This window comes from Lepisosteus oculatus, chromosome 20, assembly GCF_040954835.1.
Source record: "Lepisosteus oculatus isolate fLepOcu1 chromosome 20, fLepOcu1.hap2, whole genome shotgun sequence".
Taxonomy (NCBI): Eukaryota; Metazoa; Chordata; class Actinopteri; order Semionotiformes; family Lepisosteidae; genus Lepisosteus; species Lepisosteus oculatus.
The window spans coordinates 17186502-17205393 of NC_090715.1; the positions used below are offsets into that span (position 1 = coordinate 17186502).

Genomic DNA, 18892 nt, shown 5'->3' on the forward strand with positions numbered 1-18892 from the left:
AACCACTGCACCCATATGCTGCCTGAAATTGCTCATTGTAAGCAATTGAGCTACCCTTATAGGGTTCTATTGATATTACTGAACGTACAGAAACATGTTTTTTAATTTTTACTTTGTTTTAGAATTTTGTGCAATTTAATTTTTTTTCAGTGATTATTTTTGAATTTTTTTTAAATTGCTGAAGCATACATAACACAGGCAACACTCTTTATAAGCAATTCACCAGTCATTATTGTCCAGTATTTCTAATTCTACAGGCGAAATTCCCCTTCAGTAGGTTTTGGCCATTAAAACTGAGAATCATTTCTGAGTGAAACTTTTTTAAATCAAATTTCATTTTCTGTCCATGTCTTAGATGAAAACAAATAAATATGAAAACTAAATTATCACACGAAAAGCCAAGTAATCCATTTTAGATGAAAGCTGGCTGTAAGAAGTATGAAAGATGGAACCAGAAGGTTCTCAGTGATCATGTATGGACTGTTACAGTACATGAAAGGGGATTCTTTTCTCAAAGCTGGAGACATATTAGAAAAGTATGTAACCATCGAAACGTGTATAATTATGATTAAGACACATCCCTTAGCTCAATTTGTTTAAGTCAATACTGGTGCATTTGTTATGTATTCAAGAACAGAAACATCTAATCTGCTATAACTAGTGTCTCAAGAAAATCTCTTTCATAGATCTTGGAGGATGATATAAGAGCAAAGTATTTAAGAGAACAGTCCACTCATAGGTTGTTCATGGCTTCCCACACCTACATATGATGCAAGCAGGCCCGTCACAAAGTCCAAGAGTGGCCCAAGTCCCATACATGTCTGAGACTAGAACAAATGCAATAGTTTCCAATTGTGACTGCTATGGGCTGATTTTTAATTAATGATATATATTACTGAAGTCATAAAACTATTACTGATAAACATAGGTATGGCTCAATGAAGGCCTAGAGTACACACCTCTTGAAATATTGTAGGTCAAAGAAAATTGTTTTTACAACACTCCACATGAAAGAGGTTTTTAATTAATTCCATAGTTTTATTCAAAGCAGCTTTCTTCACAATGTATAAATACTGCATCTTTTTAACACACATGAAAAATACAACTTCTAAGGCACCCAGAAATGTGTTCATAGACTATTACAGGAGCATCAACTAATGTACTGTACACACTTGGATTGAGACAGTGTTCATCACAGAGGAAAGAAGGGTTGGTTTAAATATCACAAAAATATATACAACACTGTGATACAGGGTGCCTCTACCCTTAGGATATTAAATAAAACCTTCTACAGAGGTACTTTATGTCAGATATAACTCCGTTTTTATTCTGTACAACATTGCAATTGCGATTTCTGATGAGTTAATTCATTACCTTCATCGACAAAGCAACCTCTCCTGAAAATTTTCACCTGTCTCGGGATGTGAGGAATTCAGCCAATAAACATGGTACAGTTTTATACTTGCGTTAACGGTATCAAAGTGTCTCTCTTTTTGGTACTTTGCTTCATCATTTTTAATGTTTTTTGTAATTAGCCTCTTTTTTTTCTCCAAAATTATTCACGCTTAAATGATTACAAAAATACAGAATCCATTATTGAAAACTTTGGATAGCTCCCTTGAAAACAGAGGAACACTGCCAATGAAAGTGGCCTTCTGTCACTGTACGTCTTTGCAGTAAGGGCAGACAACCTCAACTCTTCACTAGCTTCTCATGAGGAATAAAGAAAATTGCACTTTTATAAGGCAAAAGAGTAGCAGGCTGCAAACACCTTGTTTTTTTCTTCAAAGAGCTCATAAACTGTCTTTTTGCACCCCCTACAAATGATGTGAAAAGTGTCTAATGTTTTTAATCTTGAGCTCTAAGACCAGGCCAACCTCTTGACCTCTTGAGATGTGATGCAAGAATAACATGTTTTATGTAAGCTAAATATATTAATACTAAATAAACAAAACCCTTTTAACAGTAAAGGTATTTGTATTTTTGTATGTATTTTTTTCCCTCTAGTAAAACAAAATGTTATTGTTCAATCCTACAACTTTGTCAGTGGGCACATTAGTCAACAGAATATACACCTATCAATACAAACCAGATCAGTTTTTTAGTAATTGTACCAGTTATTTTGTAATTCACAGTAATTCAATACTACAGGACAGTTTGCCAGATTCAAAAATCATTCTTTTACTTCAGTAATGGAAACTATGCTACTAAATTAATTTGTTCATCTTTTAGTTCACTTTGTAGTTTGCTTGAAAATTTGAAATGGTTTGAGTTGGTCTAGATTTTCTGAACCTTGTACATTGTTAGGAAAACATTATACAGTACTAACATATGACTGAAACGTTTGTATTCATTGTCAGAATAAATGTATTACATTAAATCTACAACATAAGCTGAAGAAACAAGGAGGCTTATTACAAAAAAGTCAGCATCACAGTTCAAAAAAGTGTGTCAGTTTACTTAAGGAGACGTGTCAATCTTTTGCCAATGCAAAAAGCAACTTTAAAAAAAAATGGAAATATTGGCACAGACACTTGTTTATACACTAATTGAAAATTAATTTTGAATTAAATAAAAAAATAAATTGTGCAAGGATCCTAACGTTACATACTATGGCAATACAAAAATTCATATCCTGAAAATATAATGTATTAACAGGCAACACATTTATCTACAACAAAAATATTTACATGCATAACTGCACAGAAGAAACATCCTACTTTATATATATATACAACTGCGGAGTTGGTATGTTAAGTTGATTATACAAAACCATTTACACAAATTAAAAAAATGCTTTACCATCAACTTACTATATTATTAAATACTGTATAAACCAATGCAGGTACCCTTACTAATTTGTACAGTTGTCATTGGAATCCATCAACACATGCAATTCAAGAGTATCTTTACTTTGGCTGCAGAATAAATTCAACAATGAATACAGCCTTGTAACTGACAAAAATGTGCAGTGAAAAAAAATCACTTTGGGGGGAGAAACATTTACAAAAATACACCTCAATGTCTCAGAACTTACTGTAATAAAGTATTATTAAAATAAACGATTCACCTCTTCATATATATTTAGAAACTTCATACAATTAGTAATATTTCTTTGTATTTTATATATTTAATATTTCCATGTACCACAAAAGTATCAGATATGCAAGTTGTCTAAATAGTAACAGCTAACCTGCCAAGATAGCTTCAGAAGTATGTAAACATCTCCTGACAATAAATTAGCAGGGGATTTAAAATATTTGCTTTGAAGGCACAAACCTTCTTTTTCTATTAATAGAACTGCTAATCCTATTTCGAGTCTAAGGTTTCTGTTATCAAACAGTTTTGGATTCTTGATTGAGGTTTGAAATTTGGGGATAAATATAATATGTTACTGTATTTAATTGGTTCAGTTCAACTACAGGAGGTGGGTTGACACCACCTATCTGACACCATGCAACTTGAATTTCTGAGCTAGGTTTAAACTAAGGACGAGAAACCCATCATTTCTAATTTCATTTCACTGTTAACTATTTGAATTTGCACATTATGTCCAAGGAATCCAAAGAAGAATTGTGAGAACATTAGAAAGCATGTGTCTTGCCAAACAAGAATTGGCTGGCAAAAAAACATAATTGATTGAAAAATATCTATGAACAATTACATGGATTTAACACATGAAACAGATTAATTTAAAGTGGGTAATTCTATATGCCTTTCCAGACTACGCCCAAGAAGCTATTGTTAATTTAATTCAGTGTTTGTTTGGCTATTTATTTAACAAAGCACTGGACAGGAGTGCTAGAAGGACAAGATGCTAAACACACTGCCTTTCTCTGTTAAAGAATGAAGCCAGAAAATATTTTACTGAACATTTATTAGCAAGACAAGATTAATCTTAATCTCGGCTCACCTTGTCTGGAGCTTTCAAAGTTAGGTTTTGCTCATCCTTAGGCTGACCGTGTTTAGATAAAGTGATGTTCTTTCAGACTGGAAATACACGTCTACACCCGAACGTGTTCAAGTAGGTACTGTAGCTGTGTCAGCATGCGTAGGCTGCAAAGGAACAAGTAAAGGCTCCACAGCCGAAATGTTGTGTCCTTTCTTCTCTTTTCAGCAGGAATAAACCTTCATTTGTTCCTTTGCGCCTGAACATTGTATTAATCTAAAAACTCTTACTGGACGTGAACCTGCAGTGGATTTGAATCTTGACCATGATACACAGTAAACCCAAGAAAACAAAGTTTAAATAGAACTTAAATCCTGAGACCTTTGTGGAAACAAAAATAAAATGTTTCCAAAAAGTGGAAACAAAACCAAAACGTTTCCTGAATGAATTTCATCATGATAAATTATATTGTTTTGTAAATGGTAGCACTTTTTACCTTTGTAAAAGGTGTGTGATGACATACTACATTGTGCTTTATTGAAACAAATCTTAATTTCCCAGATGAAAACAGAATCCAGGCAATTAAATTTGTGCTTAGAAGACAGAGATGGTTTAAACTTAGCTCTAATTTATACATTAAAAGTGACAGAAGATTAACTAAAACTTCAAAAACAAGAAAAAGTATACTATGAACATAAAACGTCTGTTAATGGATTATCAGATGTAAGTAACAATTTAATAAAAAGTGGAAATGTCTTGTTACAGAGTCCTGCATATGTACAGATAATCTGAACTAAATTATATACATTTTTGAACAGACATACCATAATATGAAGAAAAAACTAATCATGCAAATATCCTTTCCCAATATTAAATAAAAAGGAGCCTTTTCCAGTGATCCATTTTTCATGTTTAATATATTGTTTCTCTTATATGTGCCCTACTGTAGCTTCCAAACTTTCCTGCTGAGCTGCTGTGCAAATCTCCAATGGCATAAACCCAATGCCTGAGAGCTAGCAGTCCAGGGAAAAGCTAAACTCTTGTTGACACAAAGAACCAGGGCCCACAGATGCAATCCAGCTTTTGAAGGTGTGCAACTCTTAATGTCAAAAGCATCCCAAAATAACAACAAACATTGCAAAAAAAAAAAGGCAAACTTGTTTCAACTCCTCACATGGGCACATAGAACAGTATATCTTGCTTCTTTAGTCCATTGAATTCCGTAGTTCAGTTTTAATCTCAGAATAATCCATCTTCATCACTACACAGCATTTCAAATCCAGTATGTAGTAGTGGATCACTCTTTAATTTATTTCTTTACCACCATCAGGACACTGTTACAATGTATAAAATGAGGGCAAAATCCTTTCCACAGTCCACAGTTAACCTAACTCTTAGGGGGCTCAAGAGGAGTTTAGTTATGGCCAGTTATTGAAGCTCTGTTTAATCTTATATTACAGAGATCATCTTTTTTGTTTTTACAATTTCTCACACAAATGGCCGGTGTTGGTTTACTGTAAGCCAAACCGAACTCCAAAGCTGAAGTTCCATTCCCCATTATAAAGGTCAAAACACATCATGAAGCTTGTGTTGTAAAATATAATGTCCAATTGTAATTATTATTAAATTACACGTATTGACAGGTGGGTACCATAAAAAGCTTTTTAAGGTATTAAAAAAGATGTTGCACAAACACTAGGCATTTCTTTTTTTATGATTTTAAACAGCTTATTGTTTCAAAATAAAAGCAGACAAGTCAGTTCATTAATATCACTGTTTTTTTTTTCTCTACAGAGTAACATCTTATTAAATCTTAACATTTATTCTTCAATTTGAATTATGAATAAGGAGAATTGTATGTTGCAATATTACAGTGTATTGAAACAAAGTTAATCAACTGCACTTAGATCGAAAGTTAAAGCTGTCCATAAAAAATGCTTTGCACTTGTGATAAATGGTGCCTAGGTAGGGTTAACTAGGTACTTTTAATTATTCATATTTTAAAAAATATTTTCTAAATAAATAATCTGCTAACATCATGGCAAATAAGAGCCAAATTACAGAAATTACTTGTAATTTTTTCATCGTGCCATGCAAAGTATAATCATTTAATTGTCATTTGTTAAAATATTTTACATTAAGGCTGAATGTGATTATGGTCCTGTTGCATAGTAGCTGATAAAAAGGATGGATTGAAATAACTTCTAATATATATATATATTACTTGTAATCCAAATAACATTTCAGACAAAACGGTGATCTTCAATATTGTTGTGACTAGTGGCATTTCTATTCTCATAGGTATGTTTAAGGTAAAACCTGGAATACTCTACCTATTTTACCCTACCCAGCCCCATAACCAAATTTTTACAGACATCACTAAGATGACATGGGCTCAAGCTGTTTTGTTGACAAAGCACTTTAAATAAATGTGTGTTCCATAGTTTACTCCACCTCTCAGCGTAATCAGCACTGAAAAGCTTGCTTTAAATATAGAATTTTTACCGCCTGGTGTCCTTCTTGAATGAAGGGGTCCTATGAAACTTTCTGTATTTAGAAGTCTTACTAACCCAGTAGACACTGAAAATTGCTTTCTCAATCTGATCACTATGGAGGAAAACTAAAACTGCCAGCAAAATAAACACACAGAAGTATCATTATTCTCTGTGAGGAAAAGCATGGATGAGGCCATCAGTATGCAACACGGTTTTGAACACTTCAACTACAAGCCTTCACCTAGTTTGGCAGGGGGAATCCAGGGACAGTCGTACTGTAATCAGCAGTGAAATGCTGGCACCTGCAAGTGTGGAAGCTGGAATCTGCCTTCCATCTTGTCATTTGGATCAGATGTGTGTAAGCTGATTACAGGGTGACTGCTTTGTCACATACCATCTACTGATCCAAGAGCAGCAAAGTGTTTAATTCAATGTCTTCCATTTTGATAGCTCCTGTGAACGCTGTATCTTGTTTTATCACCTTGAGATGGGCTCTTTTAGGCTGCTAAATTTGATACTGAAGTTTTAAGCACCTACTTACACCCCCACACAGTACATATAAGGTCTTACATATGTTTATGAGGCCAGGTTTCTGTAATGACTGAGACAGGATGGCCTTAGTTCTCAATTCCAAAAGATCTTCACAAAAGCCTATGACCCTGTTTCACAACAATAATGAAAAGATAAAGCTTTACACTTTCGTAACTGGAGGGTTCCCATGTCCAGTGAAGACCTCTATTGTCAGGCAGCTGGAGTCGAACAGCTTGCAGGCAGTCAACAGGAATAAAAGAAAGATTTTTGAGCCCTTGCCACCTTAAAAAAATAAATATTAATACCAGCAGTTTGGATAAGAGTTCAATTCTATAGAAACAAGTCAGGTGGGAAAGAAATTACACTAGAAAAGAATTAAAAGATTTTACACTACAGCATAAAAATTGTATTTTGTCTTAAGGGAGAATCCCATAGCTGACTGATGTCCATCTGTCAGAACAGCTGTACAGTAAGACTGCAGCATCACAAGCAGAAGTGGACTTCTTTTCTCCATTATCTACTTTGTTCCAACTTATAAAAAACATAAATAATCTTTAAATAAATTAATCAACATTAGAGGATTCAGCTCCAGTATGGTTTTGCTCTGTATAATAATGAGGAATGCATTCATAAGAAGATTAAGATGTCGTCCAGCAATGCTTTGGTTTCCAATAACCTATAAAATTAGTTTGTATATGACAGAAAATAGAACAGACAAATCAAAGAACCATAAAGAAATGTCTTGTAACTTTGAAAAAGCCTAGATATATAAGGTACGGATTCTTGTTGTATGCAGGACAACAGTCTGTTTTGTCTCGCTAACATAATAAGTAAAAATCATGTTCCTCCAAAGGGCTTGTAAATTTCCCAGGTTTGTGTTGTCGGTTTGTGGAATGGAATGGCAAGACACAGGAGTCAGATTCTGTATCCATGTGTTAATCCATCAAAGATACAGAAATGATACAATCCACATAGGGCTCCATGGAAATATCAGCGGTGAGGCTTTCTTGTTACTCACTTCTTAGACTCTTAACCACTGTTTCTGCAGAGCCTGCTCCTGCCACACAGGTATACCTTCTGTACAAGAGTCTCAAAAGTGGAAGATCTGATGAGGTCTGTCAATGGAATATTGCAACTGTAATGCCCGGAATAATGTTTTCATAACTGAATGAGAAGTGCTAGGACTCAGCAAAGTTCATCTCTGCCCTACATTGCTGTGGTACTCATACTTCATAGATTTTGTCCTGCAGGTAACTAAAAAGTGAATCCAGTCCTTTGGAGGAGCTCCATAACTGCTTCAACATCTGACACTCTTTCTCATTGACCTCCTCCAGAACAGACTTCAGAAAGCTTCTTACCAGACATTTGGATTCTTCCAAAACCTTAGAAGAAGAAGAGGAAAGGAAAAAAAGACACGTTGGAAAAGCAGTGTTAGTAAAATAAATCCAAAACAATTGGATAGCCTTCAAAACCATTTCACTGAAAAAAATAAATAAAACAAATTATATGCCAGGTTTCTTGGTACAGGGAATGAGTTCTAAGGATTTGTTTCCGGGACCCTTTTTTCCCCAAGAAGCTGATTAACAAGGGAAAAAATGTAAGCACACAAAAATAGAATAATTACGTTGATCGTACACAGAACTGTCTTCGCTTTTTTGCTGCCAACATTTTAATGCCTTGTCCTAAGAATACACATTCCTACGTGGCTCTCAAATGGTCTAACCTGAAACAATCCCCTCCTAACACATGCCTTTGCACCATATTGAAAAAAAGTTCAGCCTTGATTAGTTTGTAAATATTTAATTATCACAAAGCAGTGCAGCTGAAGTCACATTATACAGATCTGTAAAAACTACTGCTCAGTAAGAAATTATTGAGACGGAAAGAGAACAATAAAATGAAGAGCTCATAGATAATTTATAACGTTTGCATCATTTTTTAATACACCATACTCTAACACTAGAGGATTATTCTGACTGTTCACTAAACAGGTTCATATTCTTCTCTTGCCAGGAACACTGATTACTTTTAATGTTAGAGAACTAGTTACTTGCTACACTTCATCATTCTTAAAAAATCCCACGGCACATGGTATCTATGCTTTGCAGTAATTTTACCCAGCTTGTGTTTTTACTATGGTATACTTCAGTAAATCTTCATAATGTGGTCAAGCACTACTCGCTCAGTATGTATAATAGCTATCCACTGCAAAACAGTGACCTTGCTTTTAAACGCCTGGCACACCATTGATTTTACTGCTAAAGGTTTTCATTGGTATGGAGTCAACATGAGTCAAATCATACCACGGCACTGCAGGCGGCCATCTCTTTCACTCGGAGCATCACTTCCTGGCTAAAGGTTGTTGGCCAGAAAACCTGGGAAACGAGTCCGCGGCTGCAGGCTTCCTGCGCCGTGAGCTTCCTCCCACAGAAAAGCATTTCATTTGCCTGGAGACGAGGGAAGGAAAGAGACAAGCCTGACAGTGAGTGCCTTGGTGTGTCCGCTGTACCACAGGAGACTCTCCACCTACTCAGCTCTGAGCGCCAGACTGCCTTTTCTTTTGTACCAGCCTGTTGTCAGGTGCACAAGAGATAAGTTCTCAAGATCACAGAAGGCTGAAAATGGAGGTCGCCTTCTGTGTTTGGACCAACAGCCTCCCAGGCTCCGTGTGACACTGAGCTGTAGCAGGCTTTGCAATTTTCAGTGAGAAAAAAAAAAGATTCAAATAATTCTTACAGCATCATCATCTGACCATCTGGTTTTCACAGACCTACAGTATCTAATAATTCCAACTTGATATCAGAAATAACAATAATAATAATGATGATATTAACAATAAACATAATAACAACTTGAGACTTCTTATAGTGAACCGGAGATGATTTACAAGTTGATGAAAAAGACTACCTGTGTTGAGACCATCTGATTTCTATACTGTACATATTAATACATTTGAAAGGTTCAGGCAGTGTTTTTGAGAACAGTACTCTCAGACTGACTGAAAAATGAAAGAATAACAGAGCACTAACATCCCAAATGCAGGACAGATATGCATGAATTATGTTATCTGTTTAACATGAACTTACTAGAGCCACTCCCAGGATCTGAGGAAAGGTATATGAAGAGCAGCCTGCTGGTGTAAGTCTGATAGTAGCGTAGGGAGTCTGAAACCAGGCTTTCTCACTTGCCCACACGATGTCACACAGAGGCAGGATAGACGCTCCCAGTCCTAGTGCCGGACCATTGATCGCCACCACTATGGGCTTCTTAAATTGAATGAAGGCTTTCACAAAGTCCCTGGAATAAGAAAATGGAAAAACCCTCTACTGAGAACTTACCACCAGTGTAAAGGCTTTAAAAGGGCAACCAAATTAAGCCCCGGATTGTGTGCACTCTTGTTCAATTGAAACAAAACCTAAACCAGAATAATCAATCCCAACAACAGCTCATTGTAGGTTGCATTATCTGTCACTTCACATTTGACAAGATGTGTATCCTGTTCAGGGAAACCTAACTGGATAATTGATTATCATCTCATTTAAGTTCTTGGTTGGTTAAATTATTTGATTTTTTCTTTAGGTCATATTTTAATGAATTTGTAACACTTGTAATCCACTATTGTCACTGTTGTTGGGTTATTTAGTCTTCAGATCCAGGCCTGTACACGGGAGTGCAGTTTTATCTGTCCTGTTGAATAGAGCCTTACATTTCCTGTTTCATCCCAACTGTACGCCTTGCTTTCTAAATATCTGATCACTGCATATGTTCAGTGTGGTTGCTTCTGCTGCAACTGGTTGAGTTCTGATTTTGAAAATGGCAAAACAGCATATACTAGCCAAACATGAATTTGAGCCTTTTTTGTTGGAAAGGGGACTCTGGTAACTTGTCTTTTATTTTAAAGTGGCTTTGGAAAATACATTCAAAAGCTGACAGCAAACGGGAACAGCGGGGAGAAAGCAAAGTTGCCTACGGCAAATTGTTCATTGAAGCTAAAACTAAAGTCAACAATTTTCCCCTCCTGATTGTCTAACAAAAACTATTTGGAGGCTTTCAAACAACAAGAGGACATTCAGCACTCTACACAATTCTACACAACGTCTGCAGCACACCACTTTTTATGTTCAGACCCCATTTGACATTCAAAATGAATATAATGAGAGGAAGAAGAAGATAATTTCACTAAGGCCATAAAAATTATACTTGCTCCAAACATCTGTTGCAGATCTGTGAACACAACAATTCAAACTGTTTTATTGTCAAGTGTCATAGTGAGACAATGCAGACCACAGCTTTCACTCTGACACTATATGCCATAACAAATAATGTTAACATTAATGCAAACTGAAACATTTTCTCAAGGGTTATTTTAATTAAGAGAGGAAATACTATCAATGTTTAAAAAATGCATTTGAAAGCAGGACAATGGTTGACAATGTGGTGTCTTTTTCTCTGGTATCTTTAGCTGATTAAGCAGAAGACCACTTTTTTATTCTGTGATCTCATGAGAAAAGATACACATATCTGATGCAGAATGTGTTTATCAAGTCACAGAATCTCCACCCCCTTGCTTTTGTATTTATTTAAATAAAATAGGACTACCAATTTAATTTATAAAACTAAGCATCTGTGTGATCACGTTAACAGCAGTTTGTTTTACTAAAGCTGCAGGATTAGCACACATAAGTACACTGACACAGCCATTAATGGTTACAAACAAGTACAGTTTTTATTATTGTTTTGTACTATTTTATGTTTTTTTTATTGGTTCCACAGTTGGAAATAATTTATCAGTCTGAATATTAAATAAAGTCTTCTTTACATCCAGAAAGGAAACTGTAGTCCCATGAATGAGGCACTATTTATTACAGATTCTAATAAATAATCTAATAAATATTCCCTTTTCTTTTAAATCCTGAGGTTCAGATGGAATACTAATGACATTTTTTCCTATAAAAAACAAGACCAGTTAAACTCTGCACACAGATGCTATGCATGTGAATTAAATGGATTTGTTCTTTACAGCAATGAAAGTCAATGTTTTACTAGCATAAAACAGACCTGGCAATGACCTACGTAACTTGGATCTCAAAATTACAATAATGAAACCTGCAGCCTCACACAGGAGAGGACAAGGACATGGAGGAAGCTCCTGTAACCTTGTGACAGGCAGCAGGGCCTCGTACTGAAAGTCTAGAGCAGATTAGAAAAGAGGCACGTCAATCACCTACTGCACTGCACTGCTCGGCTCCAAGGGTCCTTCGCATTTTAAAGGATGGTGTTTCATGAAAATGAACACAAGAAACCAGAAGCCCTTACTGTATTTCACTTAATGCTGATGGCATTCTTTACTTCCTGACATTTCTGGCTCACTTTCCCATCTTATAGATGTATTATCTATATTTGAACATTCTAAATTTTCGGATTATAAAAAAATGGCCTTAACAGTTTACTCAATGACTTTGAATGTTTCCACAACTACTACAACATTTCTTCCCCCCAATGTCTACCCAGCCACATTCCATGGCTTTAAACATTACCATTGGTCTATTTAGGCATTAAATTCACCCCCACTCCTATCATAAAGAGAATACACTTGATGTTCTTAACAGAATCAAAGCAATTTCATGATCTTCTACAGAGGTCATACTACATGGCAGGATCTCATTTAAGAAATTAATGTGCTTCCTTACTTTTTATTTTCTACAATCTCAATTTCACTTCCAATAACATGTTTAGAGTAAATCAGTCCCATTATAAGGAGTTTCATTACACAGACCAGAGGTTTAGTTGACAACTTTATAAGGGTCTGTAGGACTTGGCTGGATCGTGGCACAGCAGTCTCTTGCTGCCCATATTGATGAAGTATTAACTAAACCAATCAGTCACTTTTATTTTCTGCCACTATCTGCCAGACTATTTCTCCTTCAGTGTGCCCCGTTACAGCAAAGATCATTGTTCATTTGGTCAAACGTCAACTGCTTTGTTGGTATTGCAGGGAGATTTCACATGTTCTCATCATTAGTGAATATTGTTCTTACTGATTCTCAGTCTTTCACATAATCACCATGTCCCTGTCCAAATATTTCTACTCTTAATGGCATGTTGTTGATAATGGACTGTGCATGTTCATCTGTCTCAGCCTGCACTCATCCCTTTGCCCCTTTGAGACGCCATGGGCAACGGCCCTCCTTTCTAATCCAGTGAATAACGGACATGTCTCCAAGGCTTCTACAAAGGGTCTTGTCCCATCCCTACCATATTTTCTCATACAGGTAACTTTTCCCACTCACTTATATATGTGCCACAGAGCTTAACAGCATACATATAAGTTCCTTAGTGGGCTTTGTTTTGGAGTCAAAATTGCTATTTCTGCTGTATACTCAAGCAATTTGTATTCGAGATGAAACGATGAATATGAAGAAAAAGTACAGAATGTCACCTTTTATTTCTGTGCTTATATATTGTGTCATTTTAGAATAAAAGTGTTTATACTTTTGTGCACTTTTGTGTTCAGGTGAGCATAAGTAATGGGACAATTTTTATTGGTCAGGTGTTTCCTGGTGCACTGATTGTGCACATAAAAGCTGTGAATACGTAGTGTTGAATTGAGCCTTCACTCTTTCCTTTGGTGTCTGCCTTTGGAGTTGGTAGGCCTAAACCAACAAGACTGGAGAACTGTCTGTGAAAGAAAAGCAAGCAATTTGTATGCTGAAAGTAGAGAAGAATTCAATCAGAAATTGAGTACAGCAAAATCAACAAATTGGAATATCTTGAAAAAGAAAGAAACCACTGCTGTACTTAGCAATTAGAAATGACCAGGATGGCAAAAGGAAACAACTGCAGTTGATGATAGAAAAATTATCAGAGCTGTGAAGAAAAACTCTAAAATAACTGTAGCTGAAATAACCAACAACCTCCACAATGCAGGAGTTTAAGGTATCACAATCTACTATTTGCAGAACAGGAAAGGCTGCACCTCAAGATGCAAAACTCTCATTAGCACCAAAAACAGAAAGGCCAGATTCCACTTGCTGAAAGGTACAGAGATGAGGTAGTAGAGTTCTGGAACAATGTGTTATAGACAGATGAAACAAACGTAAACCTCTACCAAGGTGCAAGTGTGAATAAAGGAACAAACTGCTTTTGTGGAGCATGGCGGGGGCAGAGTCATGGCTTGGGCTGCTTCTGGAACTGGCTCACTCATCTTTATGAAAAAAGTGGTATTATTGTAGGTTAAAGCATACATGTGCAGAAATACCCAGAAATAAAAGCTGATGTTTTCTATTTTTGCCTCATATTCATCTTTTCATCTCAAATCCAAATGAAATGAGTATACAGCAAAAATAGCAATTTGAACTTCATTGTCCCAGTACGTACGGAGGGCACTGTATATAACATTGTAACAAAAAATAAACTGTATTCACCTCTCCAATTGGGACTTCAAGAAGTGAATTGTTCTACATGATAATACATCCACATGCTGACAGTGAGCCCACCTCCATCAGCCACCAAGCCTGAGAACTGGTGGCTGTGCATTAAGGCCAAGAGGGTTATCTTACCGTATGGCTTCTGCAATCCTTGTGCTCTCTTTTCTTCTATCACTAGACAGCCTGCCAATGAGGTAAGAGTAATCCAAGCCACTACAGAACACACTGCCCACCGCGCTGAGGAGAAGGAGCTTGCTGTCATCTGCCGAGGCATTGCCCAGGGCTCTCCTCACCTCTTTCATTATCTACAGAGAAGGACAGTGAGAGCAAAAGCTTGGTCAGAAACCAGAGGGCTCAGTAACTAGCTTCTCTTTGTCAGCTAAGGACTTGAATTGAATTGAATGCGAAATGTTTTCCCCCCGTAGTTGTCATTTAAAAATATATATCAAGGCAGGTTTCCAATGCTAATTAACATAACTCACCTGAAGGAGGCTCCCCGGCCAAAACATTGCATTTCTTTTCAGCATGGAATAAACCCGTTACCTGTTCCTTTGCAGCCTACACATGCCAACGCAGCTACTACTTGAACTAATTAACATAGCTCCTTGTCTTAGGTAATTTATAGCCTATTTTCCTGTGACCCAATTCAAGAGAACCTCTGAACACAATGAAAACTCCTTTTGACCAAATCCCTTCTTCTTTGGCACTTGTATCATTTGGGATCAATCCTTTTAGGATAATAGCATACATGCAAGCCTGTAAATTAAAATAAACATATGCATGAGAAACAGATTTACCAGAAATTAAGGGTCTGCAGGGATAACAAGACTTAAAATGTCCCTTTTGTATAGCTGATGAGAAGCATGCTTTTTTTGTAATTGGCTCAATATGACAATATCATCAACAACAGAATCAGTCTAATGTTTTCAGACTATGCAGATTTTCTTGTGTCATGATAAGAAATTTTCACATTCTCCTGTATCTAAGAATCATGATTTCCTGTTGTTCTTGTGAGTGCTTTTTCACATAATAACTCCATACTTAGCTTAGCTTTGATGGCATATTTCTTATGCTTCTCTGAGTAGCATTCCTGGAATCTTGTGAGTATATGATTTCAGTCATGTGTTTTCAAACATGCAAAAACATCACCATATTATCACTAATATTATCAATAAATACTATTAGCTGATGTGTGAGTTTACTGAGTTACATTATGATACATAAATTGTATTCTGTACAAAGAGATAAGTGGATGGAATGAGCAGACCAAAGCAACACATGAGAATAAAAGCAGGAGTATCTTAATCATGTAAAGCCAAGTGTACTTTTGTTTTAAATTATTGTGAAACTGAGACTTAAAGATGCCTATTCAATTTTTTACATTTCTTTGACTGCAAACAGGCAATTCTTTCCTTCTGTGATCAGAAATCCACTTCAAATGTGATTACGGTCACCTTTAAGTTAAAAGGTGATGTCTGTGTGCTACCTAATATCTACCTAAGATCCAACTGGATTAAATTAAAATACACTGTAGATGATTTACAAGGAACAAAATTTAAAATGTTGGTTTGATTTTGTTGCATGCATTATACAGTAAGTCAAACTATTTGAGATGCAAGGATGACATCACTAATTTACATAGGTCATTCCTGTCACCACCTCTCCGCAGTAAAGCTGTGTCGCTAGAAAAACAAGATAGAAAAAACAAGCACCCAGCACAATCAGACCACATATACCTGCTACTATTTGTGATCATGTTCTGATTAAGTTCCTCAAATGGTAATGGATTCAGAGAACTTGCTGTCTGAGGTTTTACAGTGCTGGTAAGTGCTGAAAAGCGTTTGCATTTTTCACCTTAACAGGATGACTTATAACTATCTCACTACATTTTGCTGCGGGCAGCTTGGATCAGAATCAATATTACTTTCCACCTGTGCAAATAAATTGAATGTCAGTGAAAATTAAGCTAGAATTCAAGATGAGGAAAGGTTGATATGCCAGTCTAGCCCATTGTTTCTAGAATCTCAAGTCAAACATGTCATGTCTGAATCATCTTCAACCATAACTATTAAATGCATGCGTAATGACTGACTCCACATGGAAAAATGGATCTGTGGGATTACCATTCAGCACCCCAATCTGTTTATTCTGTAGCCTTCTGGCACTGTATGAGAATAAGGGAGATGGCTGTGTCAAGAATCCCCTGTAGGTAGGTAAGGGGATCTGCGGTGATGCTTGTGCAGAAAGAGAAGGGTTTAATAACAATCTTCTATCAGGACCCCAAAAGGTCAAAAACATAAATCATAGGGCAAAGAAAAAATATTAGAATAGAAAAAAAGGCCTCTTGCAATATACAGGTCACATTATATGCACATTAATTGAGTGATTCATGACCTTCACTGAGCACCAGTGCAGATCTACAGTAGCTCAAAAGCAAACAAGTAAACATACTCTACCCATGCTTAGACAACTGTCTTTACACCTACAACACAATACCGTAACAGGGACAAGACAAATATGACACAGAATGCATGCAAGACTACAAACGTAAAACATGTAACAGACGTAAAGAAATAAACATTTTACAATGTGAAGCTCACATCATCAGTCCTTAGTTAATTTACACATTTCTTTGGGCCTCTTGATCAAGTAAATGTTAACTCTGTCAATGTGTGTTGTGGGTGTGTGAATGTGGAACAAATGTAGTGCTCAGTAAAAGCAGAGTCTCTTAGGCTTTTCTCCAGTACTATCCGACAAGACATTTTTAAAGAATCTTATTATCTACCTCAACGTCTCGAAAGTAACATATATGTGCTCTGGATGGTTTTATTACAATATCAATATCAATTAAATTTAAGATGTGGGCACTACATGTTTTATAAGCTTGAGGAATTGTCAAAGAATTATTTCCATGACCTGCGTTGTGTGCAGTTTCTTAACAATTAACACAAAGTCTCACATATATATTCAATATGCGGAACATGTTTTCTACCATGGGACACAGACCCATTAAAAAAACAAATCATGGTCCAAAAACATAGGCATATATTTCTTTTGTCAGAAAGTATTAAAATTAATTTCAATTAGAATTAATTAATGTTAAACTCACAGTCTTTTGTGTGATGGCCGATACTGCTTTTCCTCAGCGAATCTTACTACAGTACATTTGTCAGGAGTGAAGATTTTGCTGCTCGCAACTGACCTTCCAAATCCATGGTTATTAATCTAGCATGCTGGTAGTTAATTGCACGACAAAGACTTGAAATGAATTCTCACAGCATTATATTGTACTGTAGATGCCACAGCTTTAACATGTGTCTGAATTATTTCCCATTGTACAGAAGGGAGGCTGGTTAGGCCCTTACAGTTTGACACTGAGGTCTGACAGGTATGTAATCACGACAACAATGAATGTCAGGTCACACAGTCACTTGGGGTTGCTAAGCTCAGCAACGGATTTTCCCCGGTCCTCCATGAAATGTTTATTTCCTCCTTCTGTTCAGAAAACCACATCAGCTTCCTTAGCTCATCCATTGCAAGAGTAGAGTAAATCACCATACTCAACATATTCGCAATCTTCCAATAGCTCATTAACCTCTGCTTTTAATAAAGTTAGTGCTGGATACTACTGGCAAGAATACATTGCTCAGTTGTGGGGATTGTACAGATTTTCTTACATAAGGCAATGATGTAATCAATTAACTTGGATCAATGTTGAGATGACCCATTTCTTTCTTATCCAGGGCAACAAATCCCCTAAGAGATCGAACCATTACCTGGTGCACCATCAGTAGTAAGACCAGTCACGTTTATGATAACCGCCTGTTTATCACAGCTTTAACCTTCTCAAAAATATCTAAGATAGAGGAGATAAGATCACTTTATTAGCCATGTACAATTTCTTGCGTTAGGAATTTGTCTTTTCGCATACCCTAGCTTGCTCGCCACACAGGCACACAGACAGGGAGAGAAGCTCGGGGTCAGAGCGCAGGGTCAGCCATTTATAAAGAACAAAGAGTGGTACCTTTCTGATCATTGGCATCTTACTATATACCTTGTAACTGTAGTATGATTATGTACTAAATGTTTAGGCTTCTGTCTTTGGGATTTGAACTAGCTAGCTTGGACTCATTGTTCATCCTTTTGCAGCTTCTGTCTTGACTGATTTAAGCATTTAAACAAGGTAAGGAAAATGCTTTGCTTTCTGTTGATCAGCTGTTTGGGGTTCTTCATTGTTAATGAATGATGAGCCTCGATGTAATATAAAATATTATTTTTAATTTGACCTACTTGTTTCCTATTAAAGTTACCCATTTTAGGATTAACATGCACAGAAGGTTTATGTTCAACTCAGCTTTAATGTGTAACATTTTTTTAGAAACAATATGTCTTTCCGTGCCACTGTCTGTTAATTCGAGTGAAATGGTAAACTGAAGAAAAGTTAAAGAGGAAAACACAATTCTAGGTTTCTAATTTATATCTCACCATGTATTATTCATTAAAATCTGGTTGCAATCTATTTTCCCTTTTTACGTTACTAGGGTTATATC

The 18892-nt window shown here is 36.2% G+C and overlaps 1 protein-coding gene across 1 annotated transcript in view; it reads right to left on the reverse strand.

Moving 5' to 3' along the window:
• Nucleotides 1–1017: 1017 nt before the first annotated feature.
• LOC102684624 (chromodomain Y like 2) overlaps nt 1018–18892 on the reverse strand; it is a 48984-nt gene continuing 31109 nt past the window's right edge. Inside the window, exons 4-7 of the mRNA XM_015368189.2 lie at nt 14475–14647; nt 10002–10212; nt 9219–9362; nt 1018–8297 (exon numbers count right to left, since the gene is read on the reverse strand). Coding sequence (XP_015223675.1) covers nt 8139–8297; nt 9219–9362; nt 10002–10212; nt 14475–14647 — 687 coding nt within the window. The 3' untranslated portion in view covers nt 1018–8138. The remainder of the gene's footprint in view (nt 8298–9218; nt 9363–10001; nt 10213–14474; nt 14648–18892) is intronic.